This window comes from Callorhinchus milii, unplaced genomic scaffold, assembly GCF_018977255.1.
Source record: "Callorhinchus milii isolate IMCB2004 unplaced genomic scaffold, IMCB_Cmil_1.0 Scaffold2, whole genome shotgun sequence".
Taxonomy (NCBI): domain Eukaryota; kingdom Metazoa; phylum Chordata; class Chondrichthyes; order Chimaeriformes; family Callorhinchidae; genus Callorhinchus; species Callorhinchus milii.
In genome coordinates this window covers 122,770,241-122,786,483 of record NW_024704743.1, presented here as the reverse complement: position 1 = coordinate 122,786,483, position 16,243 = coordinate 122,770,241, and the positions used below count along the sequence as shown (strand labels likewise).

Below are 16,243 nucleotides of genomic sequence, written 5' to 3'. Positions count from 1 at the left end.
GGGAGTGAGTTGGAGGGACTCCCGGATGGAGTCCAGAGGCAGAATAGTTGAAAGCCCTTGTAGCAGGCAGTAAACAACAGGTTTAACAGGCAACCACTGCGTCAGCCTATTAAAGGAACATTTTGTTTTGGTCAGCCGGGTGTCTGACACATGCGGAAATGCATCGGAAACGCATCACCGTGCTTAAGAGTATCCAAACCAAGCTGCGTCTTCCATGCATCTACACATGGAAATTCCAGTTGGAATGGACTCTCTCCCTGGAGGGATGCATCCTGCTTATCTAATCCCTGAAAGTATTAGGCGCAGGTTGGCAAGAGCCAAGGCTTGGGGACCCCAGAATGTGCATTGGGGTAACTGCTTGAGTCTAACCAGCTAAAACCACGTTTTTGCAAAAAATATATTTATTTGTTGATATATATTGTCTCAATGATGTGAAAGCAGTGGTATCAAATGCAAGGATTATTATATTATTATTTTATTCTAAGTGAAAGACTAATTTTGTGTCTGTGGGATTGTTGGATTAGAGGTTTCAGTCTTTGGTTCCAAGCAGAGAGTGCCAGCCCTAGGACTGTGTTCCAATCTCCCCTCTCAGCTCTTGCCCTTGATACGATGTACTTCACAAGACACGGAGATCAAGCTAGGCTTACAATTATTTTTAGACACTTAAGAACATGATCAGGATAATATTTTTAAGGAGTTTCCAGCTTGTGAATTTCATCTCTGTTGATTCATACATGAGAATAAACTTTTTATTTGCCGTGTGTATTTTTACTGAAAAGGAAATTCTCACACTTTAGTAAGTTTCCCAACGTTTCTCCACCGTGTCCTGAGAGTTGTGCAGCAAGCAGTTTGGACATTACTCTCCCTTGAACTCTTCGCATTCAAGGTGCTCTCAATTTCAAGATCCTCACACTCATCTTCAATTCCTTTCACGCCCTGGCATCTACCTATATCTCTGACCTGCTTACTCCCCAACCCACCATCCATTGCCTCCGCTCAACTGGCTTGTCCTTCATGCCCTCCGTTCCACCATTGGTGGCTTTCAGGCACTATGCCCCCAAACTCAGGAAATCCCTCCCTCAAACCCTCTGTCTTGCCCCCTCCTTGGTCGCACCTGAAGACCTTCCTCTTCAACCGGGCTAATGGTCACCTCCCCTCTCTCTACTCGATGGCAGACTCCGCCACTTTCAAGTGCTCTGGGATGCTAGCCTGCGTGGAGGACGCTATATAAATGCAAGTTGTTTTTGTTGTTGATGCCCGTTTAGTGCTCACTCCTTCTCACCCCACTGTGGCATGACTGAGGTCAAAAACTGAGGGTTTCCGTTTCCTGGATTTTGTCTCAGTATTTTGTAATCCTGGATTAAATGAGATGCAACATTTTTCCATTTTGCTTTTGTTATCAGTTTCAATACAAAGTACCATAGTGAGTGTCAGGTACTCAATGTCAGTCAGCTGTAGAACCAGAGCTGCCAGAAGGTATCTCTCACACTCACACTGACAGAGGGTGTCTCTCTCTCACACTCACACACTGACAACAACAACAAATTTACATTTGTACAGCACATTTCATGGTGGGAGGACGTCCCAAGGCGCTGGACAGTCAGGTGTCAGGACCCGAACATGGGGGAGGGGTGGGGTAGGGGTGAGGGAAGGCAGAGAGGTGGGAGGGCGAACTGAAGGCACGATCGAAGAGGAGGGTCTTGAGACTGGCCTTGAAGGAGGCGAGGGAGGAAGCGAGGCGAAGGGACTGTGGGATGGAGTTCCAGAGTGTGGGGGCAGAGAGGCTGAAAATCCGGCCACCAATGATAGGGCGTGAGATATGGAGCAGCCGGAGCCCACTGAACGGAGGGAGCGGGCAGATTGGTAGGGAGTCAGCAGGTCAGAGAGGTAGGAGGGGGCAAGGCCATGGATGGCCTTGAAAGTGAGGACGAGGTTCTTGAACTCGATCCTCTGAGGGATGGGGAGCCAGTGGAGTCGGGCGAGGGTGGGAGTGATGGGGTCGGGGAGCCTGGTGCGTGAGAGTCCACGAGCTGCAGAGTTTTGGATGATCTGCAGCTTGTGAAGGGAAGAGTTGGGAAGGCCGATGAGGAGGGAGTTCCCGTAATCGAGCCTTGATGTGACGAATGCGTAGGTGAGGGTTCCGGCAGCCTGAGGGGTGAGGTAGTAATAATAATAATCCTTGCATTTGATATAGCACTTTTCACGTCTTCTCGACGTCTCAAAGTGCTTCACAGAATATACTGTAAAGTGAATTGACTGTATATTTGTGGGCGAACGCGGCAGCCAATTGCGCACAGCAATGTCCCACAAACAGTCGTGGATTGAAAATGACCAATTTATTATTGTTTTTCTTTGTTGGAGGGATTATTATCAGTGGCAGTGGCGGAGTCTGGCAATGGTGTGGAGGTGGTGGTAGGCAGTGCCGGTCATGGTGCAGATGTGGGGGAGAAAGGACATTTCAGGATCAAACAAGACCCCCAGGTTCCTGACTGGCTTTGTGAGGTTGAGTTGCAGCTGTGGAGGCTGATGCTGCCAGAGCCCGAGGTGCGGAGGCGCTGGTGTGAGCCAATCAGGAGGGCCTCGGTCTTGCTGACGTTGAGTTGGAGAAAATTGTCCCTCGTCCAGGACTTGATGTCGGACAGGTAGTCAGTCAGTACCTCAGTAGTCCTGGAGTTGAGGGCGGAGGCAGAGAGAGAGTTGGGTGTCATCCACATACATATGGAAATTTACCCCATGTCTGCGGATGATGTCACCAAAGGGGGAGCATGGGGAGTCTCTCCCCACACAACAACAACAACAAAATTCCATTTATAAAGCGCCTTTCACGTCGGGAGGACGTCCCAAGGCGCTGCACAGTTGGGTCATGACCCGAGCAGGGGGGAAATGGTCAGGGTGAGGGGAGGGAAGGGAGGGAGCGAGGAGGGGGAAATGGTGAGGGGAGGGAAGGGAGGGAGCGAGGAGGGGGAAGAGAGTCGAGAGGGGAGCTGAAGGCACGGTCAAAGAGAAAGGTTTGAAGGAGGAAAGGGAGGAAGCGGCGAAGGCACTGGGGGATGGAGTTCCAGAGCCTCGGGGCTGAGAGGCTGAAGGCCCGACCACCGATGGTAGGGCGGTTGGGGCGGGGGACGTGGAGCAGACCGGAGCCAGAGGAACGGAGGGTACGGGCAGGTAGGTAGGGGGATAGTAGGTTGGAGAGGTAGGAGGGAGCAAGGCCGTGAATGGCCTTGTAGGTGAGGATGAGGATCTTGAAATCAATCCTCTGGGGGATGGGGAGCCAGTGGAGGCGAGCGAGGGTGGGAGTGATGTGGTCGCGGTGCCTGGTGCGGGACAGTACACGAGCTGCAGAGTTCTGAATGACCTGCAGCTTGTGGAGGGAGGGGCGGGAAGGCCGGCGAGGAGAGAGTTCCCATAGTCCAGCCTTGAGGTGACAAAGGCGTGGACCAGGGTTTCAGCAGCGTGAGGGGTGAGGTAGTGCCGTAGTCTGGCGATGTTCCGGAGGTGATGGAAGGCGGTGCCAGTTGTGGTGCGGATGTGAGGGAGAAAGGACAGCTCAGGGTCGAACAAAACGCCGAGGTTCCTGACTGGCTTTGAGAGGTGGAGAGTGCAGCCTTGGATGCTGATGGTGTCAGCGCCTGAGGTGCGGAGGCGCTGACGTGAGCCAATCAGGAGGGCCTCGGTTTTTCGCACGTTGAGCTGAAGAAAGTTGTCTCTCGTCCAGGACTCGATGTCGGACAGGCAGCTGTCAGGACATCGGTGGTCGTGGAGTTGAGAGTAGAGGAGGAAAGGTAGAGTTGGGTGTCATCCGCATACATGTGGAAGTTAACTCCATGTCTGCGGATGATGTCACCAAGGGGGAGCATATAGAGGGTGAAGAGGAGGGGACCGAGGACAGAGCCCTGAGGGACACCACATGAGACAGTACGGGGGGTGGAGGAGAAGCCATTCGTCGAGACAAAGTGAAGACGGTGAGAAAGGTACGACCTAAACCATTCAAGGACAGTGCCTTGAAGGTTGAGGTGGGAGGACAAGCGGTGGAGTAGGATAGCGTGGTCGACCGTATCGAATGCTGCCGATAGGTCGAGGAGGACGAGGAGACAGAGGGAGCCCTGGTCACAGATGGTCAGGATATCATTGGTGACCTTGACCAGGGCAGTTTCTGTGCTATGGGCAGCACGGAAACCTGACTGAAGGGGTTCGAAAAGAGAATGGGTGGAAAGGAAAGAGCGCAGTTGGGAGGCGACAACTCTTTCCAAGACCTTGGAGAGAAAGGGGAGGTTGGAGATGGGCCGGTAGCTTGATAGCTGCGACGCATCAAGGGAGGGTTTTTTCAGGGTGGGCGTGATGATGGCAGTTTTTAATGGAATGGGGACAGAGCCAGAGGAGAGGGACAGGTTGATGATGTCAGTGATATGTGGGGCAAGAAAGTGGAGCTGGGAGATAAGGAGTGGAGTGGGGATGGGGTCAAGGGAGCAGGTGGTTGGTTTTAGGGATAGGATGAGTTCAGTGACAGAGGGTGGGGAAACGGGTACGAAGGTGTGTAGGGGAGGATGGGTAGGAGTCGGAGTGTGGGAGGGAAGGGGTGGGTGGTGGGTGGAAGTTGGAGGGGAAGTGACCGCGGAGCGGATTCCCTTGATCTTGGCAGGGGGAGTCTCTCTCTCCCACTCACTGACAGGGGGAGTCTCTCTCTCCCACTCACTGACAGGGGGAGTCTCTCTCTCCCACTCACTGACAGGGGGAGTCTCTCTCTCCCACTCACTGACAGGGGGAGTCTCTCTCTCCCACTCACTGACAGGGGGAGTCTCTCTCTCCCACTCACTGACAGGGGGAGTCTCTCTCCCACACACTGACAGGGGGAGTCTCTCTCCCACACACTGACAGGGGGAGTCTCTCTCCCACACAACAACAACAAGATTCCATTTATAGAGCGCCTTTCACGTCAGGAGGACGTCCCAAGGCGCTGCACAGTTGGGTCAGGACCCGAGCATTGGGGAAATGGTCAGGGTGAGGGGAGGGAAGGGAGGGAGCGAGGAGGGGGTAGAGAGTCGAGAGGGGAGCTGAAGGCTGAAGGTCAAAGAGAAAGGTTTTGAGACCGGCCTTGAAGGAGGAAAGGGAGGAGGCGGCGAAGGCACTGGGGGATGGAGTTCCAGAGCCTCGGGGCTGAGAGGCTGAAGGCCCGGCCACCGATGGTAGGGCGGTTGGGGCGGGGGATGTGGAGCAGACCAGAGCCAGAGGAACGGAGGGTACGGGCAGGTAGGTAGGGGATAGTAGGTCGGAGAGGTAGGAGGGAGCGAGGCCGTGAATGGCCTTGTAGGTGAGGATGAGGATCTTGAAATCAATCCTCTGGGGGATGGGGAGCCAGTGGAGGCGAGCGAGGGTGGGGGTGATGTGGTCCCGAAGCCTGGTGCGGGACAGTACACAACAGTACACGAGCTGCAGAGCTCCCCCCACTGACAGGGGGAGTCTCTCTCCCCACTCACTGACAGGGGGAGTCTCTCTCCCCACTCACTGACAGGGGGAGTCTCTCCCCACTCACTGACAGGGGGAGTCTCTCTCCCCACTCACTGACAGGGGGAGTCTCTCCCCACACACTGACAGGGGGAGTCTCTCTCCCCACTCACTGACAGGGGGAGTCTCTCCCCACTCACTGACAGGGGGAGTCTCTCTCCCCACTCACTGACAGGGGGAGTCTCTCCCCACACACTGACAGGGGGAGTCTCTCCCCACTCACTGACAGGGGGAGTCTCTCTCCCCACTCACTGACAGGGGGAGTCTCTCCCACTCACTGACAGGGGGAGTCTCTCTCACACACACTGACAGGGGGAGTCTCTCTCCCACTCACTGACAGGGGGAGTCTCTCCCCACACACTGACAGGGGGAGTCTCTCTCCCCACACACTGAGAGGGGGAGTCTCTCTCCCACTCACTGACTGGGGGAGTCTCTCTCCCCACTCACTGACTGGGGGAGTCTCTCTCCCCACTCACTGACTGGGGGAGTCTCTCTCCCACACACTGACAGGGGGAGTCTCTCTCCCACTCACTGACTGACACAGAGTCACTCACCAATGCTCCATTGCGGTTGGTGACACCCGCAGTGCGCAGGCGCCGCTGTGTCTGGGCGGCCCGGTGGCGGTTGGCGCTCGAGCCGCGGTTGCCAGGTGACGCGGGTTTAAACTGCCCCTCCCCCCCCCCCGGGCTGACACACAGCGCATGCGCCTGGATGACTTCCTCGCCAACTCCGGCTCGGTGGCGCTCTTTAATGTCAAGCAGAGCGGAGCGGTGGTGGTGGAGGGGGGAAAAAGAAAGGACTTGGCTCACTCCCCGGGGCTGCCGTGCCGTGTTGTGATGTGATGTGAGGTAAATCCACTTGAAGAAAAGGAGAAAAAAACGAAAGAAAGAAAACCCGACAAGAAAACGCCAACGCGCGATAAAAAAAAGCTCGCCTTTAACACGCGTAAACATGGAGGAGGAATTCGCTGCCAATGACCGGGAAAACCGCTGGCCTCAGCTCTTCGCGGTAAGTCGGGCTCTCGCGTTTTGCCTGTTGAGACGTGGCCTTGCTCGTTCTTTGCTGCGGCCCCCACTCGGTTTGGAGCGTGAACCGTTCGGAGACGAAGGCCCGGGGTGGGGGTGTGTGGTGTATTTTTTTTCACGGGCAGGTACGGGGCTGTCTGTGTACGTTGATGGAACGGAAATCGGGGCCTGGTCCTCCCGCCTGCGAGGAGAAGGCGGCGGAGATGCCGGCTGTTGTCAGCACTGCGCCTGCGCGCGGCTCTCGTGCTCGCGGGTGTCCGTGTCACAGAGCGCACGCGCCGCTCCGGGCCGTCCCGAACTTCTCCCGAGGCCAAGTGCACCGACTCCTCTCGTCACCGAACATGTTCACCACACTATCAAACAGGAATAATAATAATAATAATAATAATCCTTGCATTTGATATAGCACTTTTCACGTCGGGAGGACGTCCCAAAGCGCTTCACAGAACACACTGTAAAGTGAATTGACTGTATGTATATTTGTGGGCGAACGCGGCAGCCAATTGCGCACAGCAATGTCCCACAAACAGTCGTGGATTGAAAATGACCAATTTATTATTGTGTTTGGTTTTGGAGGGATTATTATTAGGCTCTGTGTGGAGGAAGGAAACTTGCCCAAGGTTTCACCCTCTGCCTGGAATTGAACTCAGGTCTCTCACTTGCAAAGCGAGTGCTCTAACCACTGAGCTACAGGACTCCCATTATGTTGTTGAGACGGCTCAAAGCGCTTCACGGACTATGTTGTAAAAAAAATGGATTGACTGTATTTTGTGAGTGAAACGCGGCAACCAATTGCGCACAGCAGTGTCCCACAAACTGTCGTAGATTAAATGACTGTTTTTCTTTTAACCATGTTTATTCAAGACACGATAGGCCAAGTGGCCTTCTTCTGTGCTGTACATGTCTGTAGTTTTCTGGTTCAAATGTTATAGAATGTTTTTCCAACAGATGAGATTTTAATGAGAATGCAATTCGTTTTAATTAAATATGCCATTTCAAATAAATCTTAAGATTTATCCTAACCCTAATTAAGAAGGGTTATGTCAGGATTTTGAACTTGTATAGTCTAGGCTGACATTCGGTTATACTGCTGGGGGAGAGTTGGATTGTGGGAGGTGCCGTTCTTTGGATGAGACATTAAAGAGTCTGCCTGTTCAGGTGGAATTTAAAGATGTCATGGCACAAATTCAAAATAGATGGGAGTTTTTCCTTGTGTCCCGGCTGACAATCTCCCAGATAAAATTGGTCATTGGTCATTCATATGGTTGTTTGTACGACATTGTGTGTAAATTGTCTACCAGGCTTCACTACAAAAATACATAGTCAGTACATTTTACAGTCTATTCTCTGGAGTGCTTTGAGTTGTCTTCCCATAGTGAAATATGTCAACAACAACAAGAGGTCGCAGAGGCGAAGCCATGGAGGACTTTGTATGTGAGCACCAGGATCTTGAACTGGATCCTCTGAAGGATAGGGAGCCAATGGAGTTGGGTGAGAGTGGGGGAGTTGCGGTCACAGAGTTTGGTGCGGGAGAGGACACGGGCCGCGGAGTTCTGGATTATCTGTAGCCTGTGGAGGGAGGGGTTGGGAAGGTCGACAAGCAGGGCATTTGCATAGTCGAGCCTGGAGGTGATGAAGGCATGAACAAGAGTTTCAGTGGCCTGAGGGGTGAGGTAGTGGCGGAATTGGGCGATGTTACGGAAGTGAGGGAAGGCAGAGCGGGTCATGGCTTGAATGTGGGGGAGAAAAGACAGTTGAGGGTCGAACAAGGCCCCAGGTTCCTGACTGGCGGTGAGTTGTAGTGTGCAACCATGGAGGTTGATTCTGCCAGAGCCTGAGATGCTGAGGCACTGGCTCGAGCCAATCAGGAGGACCTCAGTCTTGTTTACATTCAAGACTGAGTAGTCTGGTAGGAAATTTGCCCTCATCCAGGACTTGATGTTCGAAAGGCAGTCTGCCAGGACAGCAGTGGTCCTGGAGTTGAGGGTGGAGGCAGAAAGATAGAGTTGGGTGTCATCCGCATACATGTGGAAGTTGACCCCATGTCTGTGGATGATGTCACCAAGGGGGAGCATGTAGATATTAAAGAGGAGAGGGCCAAGGACAGAGTCTTGGGGGACACCAAGTGTGACGGTGCGGGGCTGGAAGAGAAACCGTTAGAGGAAACAAAGTGGAGACGGTGAGAGAGATAGGAATCGAACCAGGCGAGGACAGATCCGTGAAGATTGAGTAAAGCGGAGAGGCAGTGTATGAGGGTGGAGTAGTCGACAGTGACGAAGGCGGCAGAGAGGTCGAGGAGGACAAGGAGGCAGAGGGAGCCCTGATCACAGATGTTCAGAATATCATTAGTGACTTTGACCAGGGCAATTTAAGTGCTATGGGCAGCGCGGAACCCGGATTGGAGGGGTTCAAAGAGGGAATGGTGAGAGAGAAAGGAGCGGAGCTGGGACGCGACGACTCATTCCAGGACCTTGGAGAGGAATGGGAGGTTAGAGATGGGGCGGTAGCTGGAGAGAAGGGATGGATCCAGGGAAGGTTTTTTCAAGATGGGGGTGATGACGGCTGTTTTTAGGGGGGTGCGAACTGAACCGGTGAAAAAGGAGAGATTAATGACATCGGACAGGCGAGGGACCAGAAGGTGGAGCTGGGAGACGATGAGAGAGTTGGGGATGGGATCGAGGGAGCAGGTGGTGGGTTTGAGTTTGCGGACAGTCGTGGTGAGCGAGGAGGGAGAGATAGGGTTGAAGGAGTATAGAAGGTGAGGGAGGGGCTTGGCTGTGGATGGGGCTGAGGTGGCTGAACGTATCCCCTTGATTTTAGATTCAAGGAAGTCCAGCATCTCCTCACAGTTGGAGTTTGAGGAGAGGATGGGCTAGGTATGGAAAGGTGAATGGAGGAGATGGTTAGTGGTGGGAAAAGAGAAGCCTGGGGTTGTCATATCACATGTTACTGCCTGTATAAAGTAATGAAATCTGGACTATCTACTTTTTGAGTTTGTTCCCTTTTTTTGTCATGTTAAACATAATGTATTAAATAGTTTAGTTTGTATGTGTTCTTTAAGACCTTAAAGTGTTCAGAGATCTCACTTGGGCCTGCTCTGCTGTAATTGATATAAATATTTTAGCTTTTGTAGGTATTCATAACTGGTGCTAATTCAAAGATAGTTGCCTTTTGCTGTTCCTTCCAATGCCAGGATGTCCTTGCTGTGATATGGCATCTGGAATGTATGGGGGGAATCCGGGTAATATCAAATCAGTACCCTTTGCAAGTTCTTTCTAACTTCCTGTGACTTGATGCTTTCTCTATTCATTGAATAGTTGACCTCCTACGCTCTTCTCACTTTGATTCAGTTTGTGATTGGCAGGAATCTGGGGCAGGGGAGCAGAATAGAATTTAAGGAGGTGGGCATGTGAAATCACCTGAATCTTCTCTGTTACAAAGACTTCCGTGCACAGATAATATAAAGATACATTTATTTATTGTTTGATGTCAATGCTGGGAAATGAAATATTTTCATGTTTGTTACACAGTGTTAGTATCCTGCAGTTTCTGGGACTAAAGCACCATCCAGTTAGTTGATGCCTTCTGGTTGAAGAGTGGGACAGCAGATGCCTGAGAGTAGATTAGGCACAGGAGGGATGGGACCATGTCTGGGAGAATTGAAGAGGTATTTCATCAAAACTGAAAAGTAAATGGTGTTGACTGCTTAATATGGTGTGTAGAATTGGAAAGGGTTTCAGAATAATATTTCTGCATTTTTTTAAAAATTGTGTACAATGGATATGACATCATCAAGGACATTTATTTCAGAAGTACAACATTAGTGTTTGTAATTGTGGTACAGGAGAATGCCCAACAACTGAATGGTGCATTAACTGCAAGTCTGCTCGACTGCACTGAATCTGCGATTAGGAAGTAGTCAGAGAGATCCAGCACAGTGATTTTGTTCCGACAATTCAATTATTTGTATCCTTGTATGTGCATATCTGCAAATGTCAAACTGGGTTGAGTTGGTGGTATGCACAGAGCAGGATATGATGTCACCAAAGACCTTGTGTCTTGGAGATTAGTCATTTTACCATCTCACTTTTTTTTAAAAAGAGGGGCAGATGTCTGGGTAATGGGTCGTCTTCAACATGGATGTGTTTGATAGCATCTAGAGGTATGGCCTGGGAGTGTTTGTATTACGTTGTTTCTTTTTGCTGAAGTGTGAGCGGTTGTCTTGCCCAGGGATCTTGTGTGCTCCACTCAATGTCTTGCTAGCCAGTTAAATAAGGTGGTAGGAGCCTCTAAGTACATTCTTATGGCTCAACAAGGATTGAGAAGCTTATTATTTGGAAGATAAAGGGAGCCTCTCTTCTGTTTGTTTTACTACCTAGAGCTTCCTGCTGGATGCCAGCTTTCATTTCCACAAGAGTTCGGAATGAGCAGGGAAAGAGTAAAAGGTTCTCTGGATTTCTTTTGCTTCTCTTCAAGCAAAGCAATTCCAATGCAGGTTACATATGTGGCATAATGTACAAGATTCAGAAAATTCTCCTTTATAAATTTGGAGGTGCAAGACGAATGCCATGAATGTTTCTTGCAGACCAAATATGAGACCCAGGACCAAGTTATGAGCTGGATTTATGGAAAACTGCTTCTGGAAGAGGGGACTCCTGCCTGTATTCTGTTTGTAGAAATGGTAGGCACCATTGGATTTGGACCTCTGGAATATCATGGTTACTGATGTGGTATGAGCTGCCCTGCAAAGAACTCCATGCTATGCAGAAGGCAGATCTTCATCAGAAGACTGAAGAAAGTGTCTTGGGACAAATGTTGCTGAGCATTACTTGGGAATGTGGGCTCACTGGTGTACTTTTTTAACAAATTGGATGTATTTTGTATCTTAAGTGAAGCAGAATGCAAAGCAACTGTTCATGAATCACATTTAGCTGGTGGAGCCTCAATTATGTGTGAGTGTGCGTGGGGGAGTGGGGATGAATTTAAAATTTAAAAAAAAATTCAAATAATAATTTGGTTACTCAATCCACGACTGTTTGTGGAACACTGCTGTGCGCAATTGGCTGCCGTGTTTCGGCAATTCACTTTAGAGTATATTTTGTGAAGCGCTTTGAGACATCTCAAAGACGTGATAAGGCAGGCCCTATATCAAATGTAAGCAGTATTATTATTATGCACTGATTTTGATCTGGAGGATGGTGGCAATCCACTTGCACGCTTTTTATATACAGCTCTGTTACTCACCATAATTCTTGAGAAGAATTCCTAGTACCAACTCTCCATCTATTTGTGGAGAGGAGGTCTCTCTGAGGTGATGCACCTGGTGAAGCGAAACTATTTCTGTGGTGAGTTCAGTGATCAAATACATGAGTCAGGTAGGTCTACAGATGACCAATTCTCAGGAAGTTTACCATTCTGTGTGATTTCAACTGCTTCAACTTCAGCAATACCCTATGTGCACATTGGGGTACCTATTTTCTTGGTTTTTGCCAATGGACACACCTGTTGACTGACAAAGAATATGTACTGTTATACTAGGAAAAGTTGTTAGAACTCTTAAATATGTGTTAAGATTCTTGGCTGACCAAAAGAAATGTTTTGTACTTTAGCTTTAATAATGTCTGTTTGTCATGGGCGATTTTGTTAATATATACTGGGTAAAGTAAAATAAAATTGTTGTGTGCAATTGGCTACTGTATTTTCGTCCGCAAAATACACTGTCAACTTACTTTATAATATATTCTGTGAAGCGCTTTGAGATGTCTCAACGATGTGATGAGGTGCTATATCAAATGCAAGTATTTTTAATGTCGCTCACCTTGCAATTAAAACGGGATAAGTTTTAGATAAGAATTTGATAAAAATACAACGATACACTATTGTGTGCAACTGTTAATGAAGATTTTTTTCTATTAATCGCAGGAAATTCGAAATGAATCCCAAGATTTCCCCTATAGAGTGGCAAAATCTCCAGAGAACCGGAATTTAAATCGTTATAGAGATGTCAGTCCTTGTAAGTAAAGCTGCATAGCTCTTGTTGCTCTGATTAGTCTTAGATTCTGGATGGTAATTTTTTCTGCAGAAAGAGAATATGTAATGGGGCATCATTATATCACTGTGGTTGGCATCCTTAAAATCCTAACCCACAGTGCAGGGAAGTGCAGTGTATGGTTTCACTCCATGTCCCTAGCCGGCTGGCTCGTTGCCTGCACCTCGGATTCCCATTTTTTTAAAAAAAAGACATCCAGGCCCGGTCATAGTGATGTCATTTCCAGCTTTACATGTGTGTAGTAGACGGGAAGTGATGTTGGTATTGACCTAATGAGCAGGATGTTTGCCGTTTAAGCACAGAAGACTGCCGATGGAAGCATATGTGGAGTAAATGCGAGTCCAGCCTTTGAGCTACAAAGAAGTTACTTTATAACAGGATGCTTTTAGTGGTATCCTTAGAGTGTCAAAGAATTGATATTAATTTAGTGATGCAACATGTGTCTCCACCTCAGAGCCGCCTTAGATAATGTTTCCTGGTTCATATTTAATATTTTATTCAGCTAAGTATATATGAAGAATCGGTATCTGTCAATTCTCCTGGGGTCAGTTTGACACCCCCTCTTCAACAACAACTTGCACTTATATAGCGCCCTCCACGTAGGAAAGCGTCTCAGAGGGCTTAACAGTGGCGGAGCCTAACTCCGAGCCGGTGGGAGGGGGGAGGTGACCATAAGCACGATCGCACAGGAAAGTCTTCAGGCGGGACTTGAGAGAGGGGGGCTAGGTGAAGGGATTGAGAGAGTGTTCCAGAGTTTTGGGGTGTAATGGCTGAAAGCACGACCTCTGATGGTGGGGCGGAGTGTGCAAGATTTTAAGATTGATTTCTATAACTCCGCTAATCAGCTTTCTTAGAAGTCACCTGGAAATACCTACTTATTTTCAGTGAAAAGTTGATCGGTAAACATTTTCACCCAAACCATCCAGATTTGCTTTTCTTTTGGTGATTGTGTGCCTGCGTGTGCATCTGAAACTGTGTTCTGGAACTGTCTCTGTTGGAACCGGCATTGCAGCGAGAGAGAAAAAATAATAGACTTCAAACCCCAGTCCCCAAAATACCTCATTTTATTTTGTGAATGGAAATGGGCTTTAATGGTCTTATCAGCAGGAAGCTTGCTCTCAAGGATGCAATGTGGTTTTAGCTGGTTGAATGACAGCAGTACACCAATGCGTTCTCTGGGGTCCCCAGGCCTTGTTTTAGGAACATAGGAATTAAGAGCAGGAGTAAGCCATTCAGCCCCTTGAGCCGGCCCCACCATTCACTAAGATCATTGCTGATCATCTAACCCAACTCCATCTGACCACCTTATCCCCATATCCCTTAATCCCTTTATCCTTTAGAAATCTATCAATCTCAGTCTTGAATATGTTCAAGGACTGAGCATCTACAGCCTTCTGGGGTAGAGAATTCCATAAAGTTGAGTGAGTGAAGAAGTGTTTCCTCAATTCTGTTCGAAAAGGAACATAACCATTGGTGACAACAACTTGCCAGGCAGGGCAGCATGGTGCCAATAAACGCATAATTAGGGAACTGGGTACGTCCACTCCAGGGAGCAAGTGCGCATTCCATTCCAGGGGATTTCCATATGTAGGTGTTATACTTATGTGGAACTGTTTTGATGTTCTTAAGCATGGTGGGTGGGGGGGTGGTTCTGCAATTGTCAGACATCCAGCTGATCAAAAAAAGAGAAGCCTTGAAACGTGTGTTAACATGTATAAATGCTAGATTTGTTTTCTAAGTTGAGATCACCATGACTGTGGAGCTAAAAATAAGAGGGAACTGAAATGTAGGAAGTAACTGTCTGATTCTGCTCTCATTATTTAGGTTGCCGTGATCAGCGAACAAAAGACATGCACGCATAACAAATTGCAGCAACCTTGCGTTTTTGCCGGGAGGCTGACGTATGCAATCTCTATGCTTAAGAATATCAAAACCAGACAGTTCCACATATGCAGGCCACATTAAGATGGAAATTTCCTATTGTCTGGAATGGAGTGTGCATTCTCAGAGGGATGCATCCTGTTTACTTAAAGTATTTGATGTAGATTGACAGGAACCAAGGCTTGGGGATCCTAGAGTGTCTGTTGGGGTACTGAGTTTAACCAGCAAGAAATGTATAGCTTGCCATTGCGAACACTGTCAGGCAAGTTGTTGTCTTTGGCCAATCGCCAAAGGTTTCATTACTTCAGTGATTATTTGATCATAAATCTCAGTATGCTGCATATCTGTAATTTTTACAAGTGGCTGATTTGAGATTAAGGAACAAATCAAGGAACTCAATAATTCGAGGATAACCCAACACACTGCCCCAAAGCAGGCAGACTGGTGTTTCATTTTGGGACTCATTCAGCCTCAAATTTACCCCATCGCACATAACTGTGACCTCTAACTTCCAAACCAGAGAACAGCAGTAGTCCATTAGGTGGTGATTTATCATAAGATAAAAAAAGTTATTTAAAGTGTTTTAAAATACATTTCTTTGATGTTTACAACAGGCCAGAGCAACTGCCTTTTGACATCTGGATGGGATGCAAAAGATCGTTGAATTTCTTCTCTCACTTCTCCTCTAAGTCTTCATGAAATACTTTGCAGCTCATCCCAGCTGCACCATTTACATAATCTATCCATATTTGGATGATCTAGCTTTTGAGAAACAGTTTTGAGAGCTTCTCTGTGAGCCCTCAATAGTTTACAGGAACTTGACATTCTTACTAATTGCAAAACGTTTTTCTGGGTGCTTTGTTTATTCAAATCTTCCTTCCCCCGACCAGCTGTATTTTCAGTGCTCCAATGGCTGGTGTGTTCAATTGTGGAAGGATAATGCATTACATACGAAGACTAGCTATAGAATTTTAGTTTGACTTAATATGGAGGTTTGTGGATGAGTTTTGAAAGCAAAGAGGGAGGTAGTGAAGTGAAGAGATTTAGGGAGAGAGTTCCAGAGAGCGGGATAACGTGGCTGAAAGCTCACCCACCGATGGTGAGGCAGGGAACATGTAGCAGACCTGATCACGAGTTGATGTAATCTGTGTTTCTCAGCTGTTGATTGTTTGAGAAGATTTTTAACCTAATAGAAAGACCCATGTTCTTTCTAGTACTATCATCTCGGCTCATTTGCTCATCTTCAGTGTTAACGAGTTTTGTTTTACTGCGGTACCATCGCTTTTCAGTATATTTTTCTCTTTCTCGTTGTCTTCTTGCTTAATTACCTTCATCTTAATGTCAATCAGACTGGAACAATCAATTTTGCTTTTCACAACATTTTGACATCTTGATACTTTGCTTGACCTGGAGAATTGTTTCAAACCTTACATCTGGCCCATTGCTAACACTGGCTTTATCCATCTCTGAAACATTGCCTGCTCAGACTCTTACCCAACCTGCGCCACTGCCAAAACTCTCATTCACTCCTTAATCACAAGTGGCTTCACTTCCTCGGCTCACCCTTCAAATCGCTTCATGATAATTGAAATAATCTTTCCAGCCCTATTCTCCCACCGCACTCACCTCTTCCGATTCTGGTCTATTGTTCATTCTTCACTTCTTATATCGTTATTAAGGGATGGCCAAGACTGGAGCCACTCTGTACGTCATTTCAAATTCTCTTCTAATGTAATTTCATGTCTCAAAACCCTTGAATCCAGTTTCAACTTGGCTTATCTTTCTC

General features: G+C 48.2%; 1 protein-coding gene across 1 annotated transcript in view; it reads left to right on the top strand.

Moving 5' to 3' along the window:
- Positions 1-6,127: 6,127 nt before the first annotated feature.
- The window catches only part of ptpn2b (protein tyrosine phosphatase non-receptor type 2b), a 40,569-nt gene continuing 30,453 nt past the window's right edge, over positions 6,128-16,243 (top strand). Inside the window, exons 1-2 of the mRNA XM_007895024.2 lie at positions 6,128-6,510; positions 12,450-12,540. Coding sequence (XP_007893215.1) covers positions 6,454-6,510; positions 12,450-12,540 — 148 coding nt within the window. The 5' untranslated portion in view covers positions 6,128-6,453. The remainder of the gene's footprint in view (positions 6,511-12,449; positions 12,541-16,243) is intronic.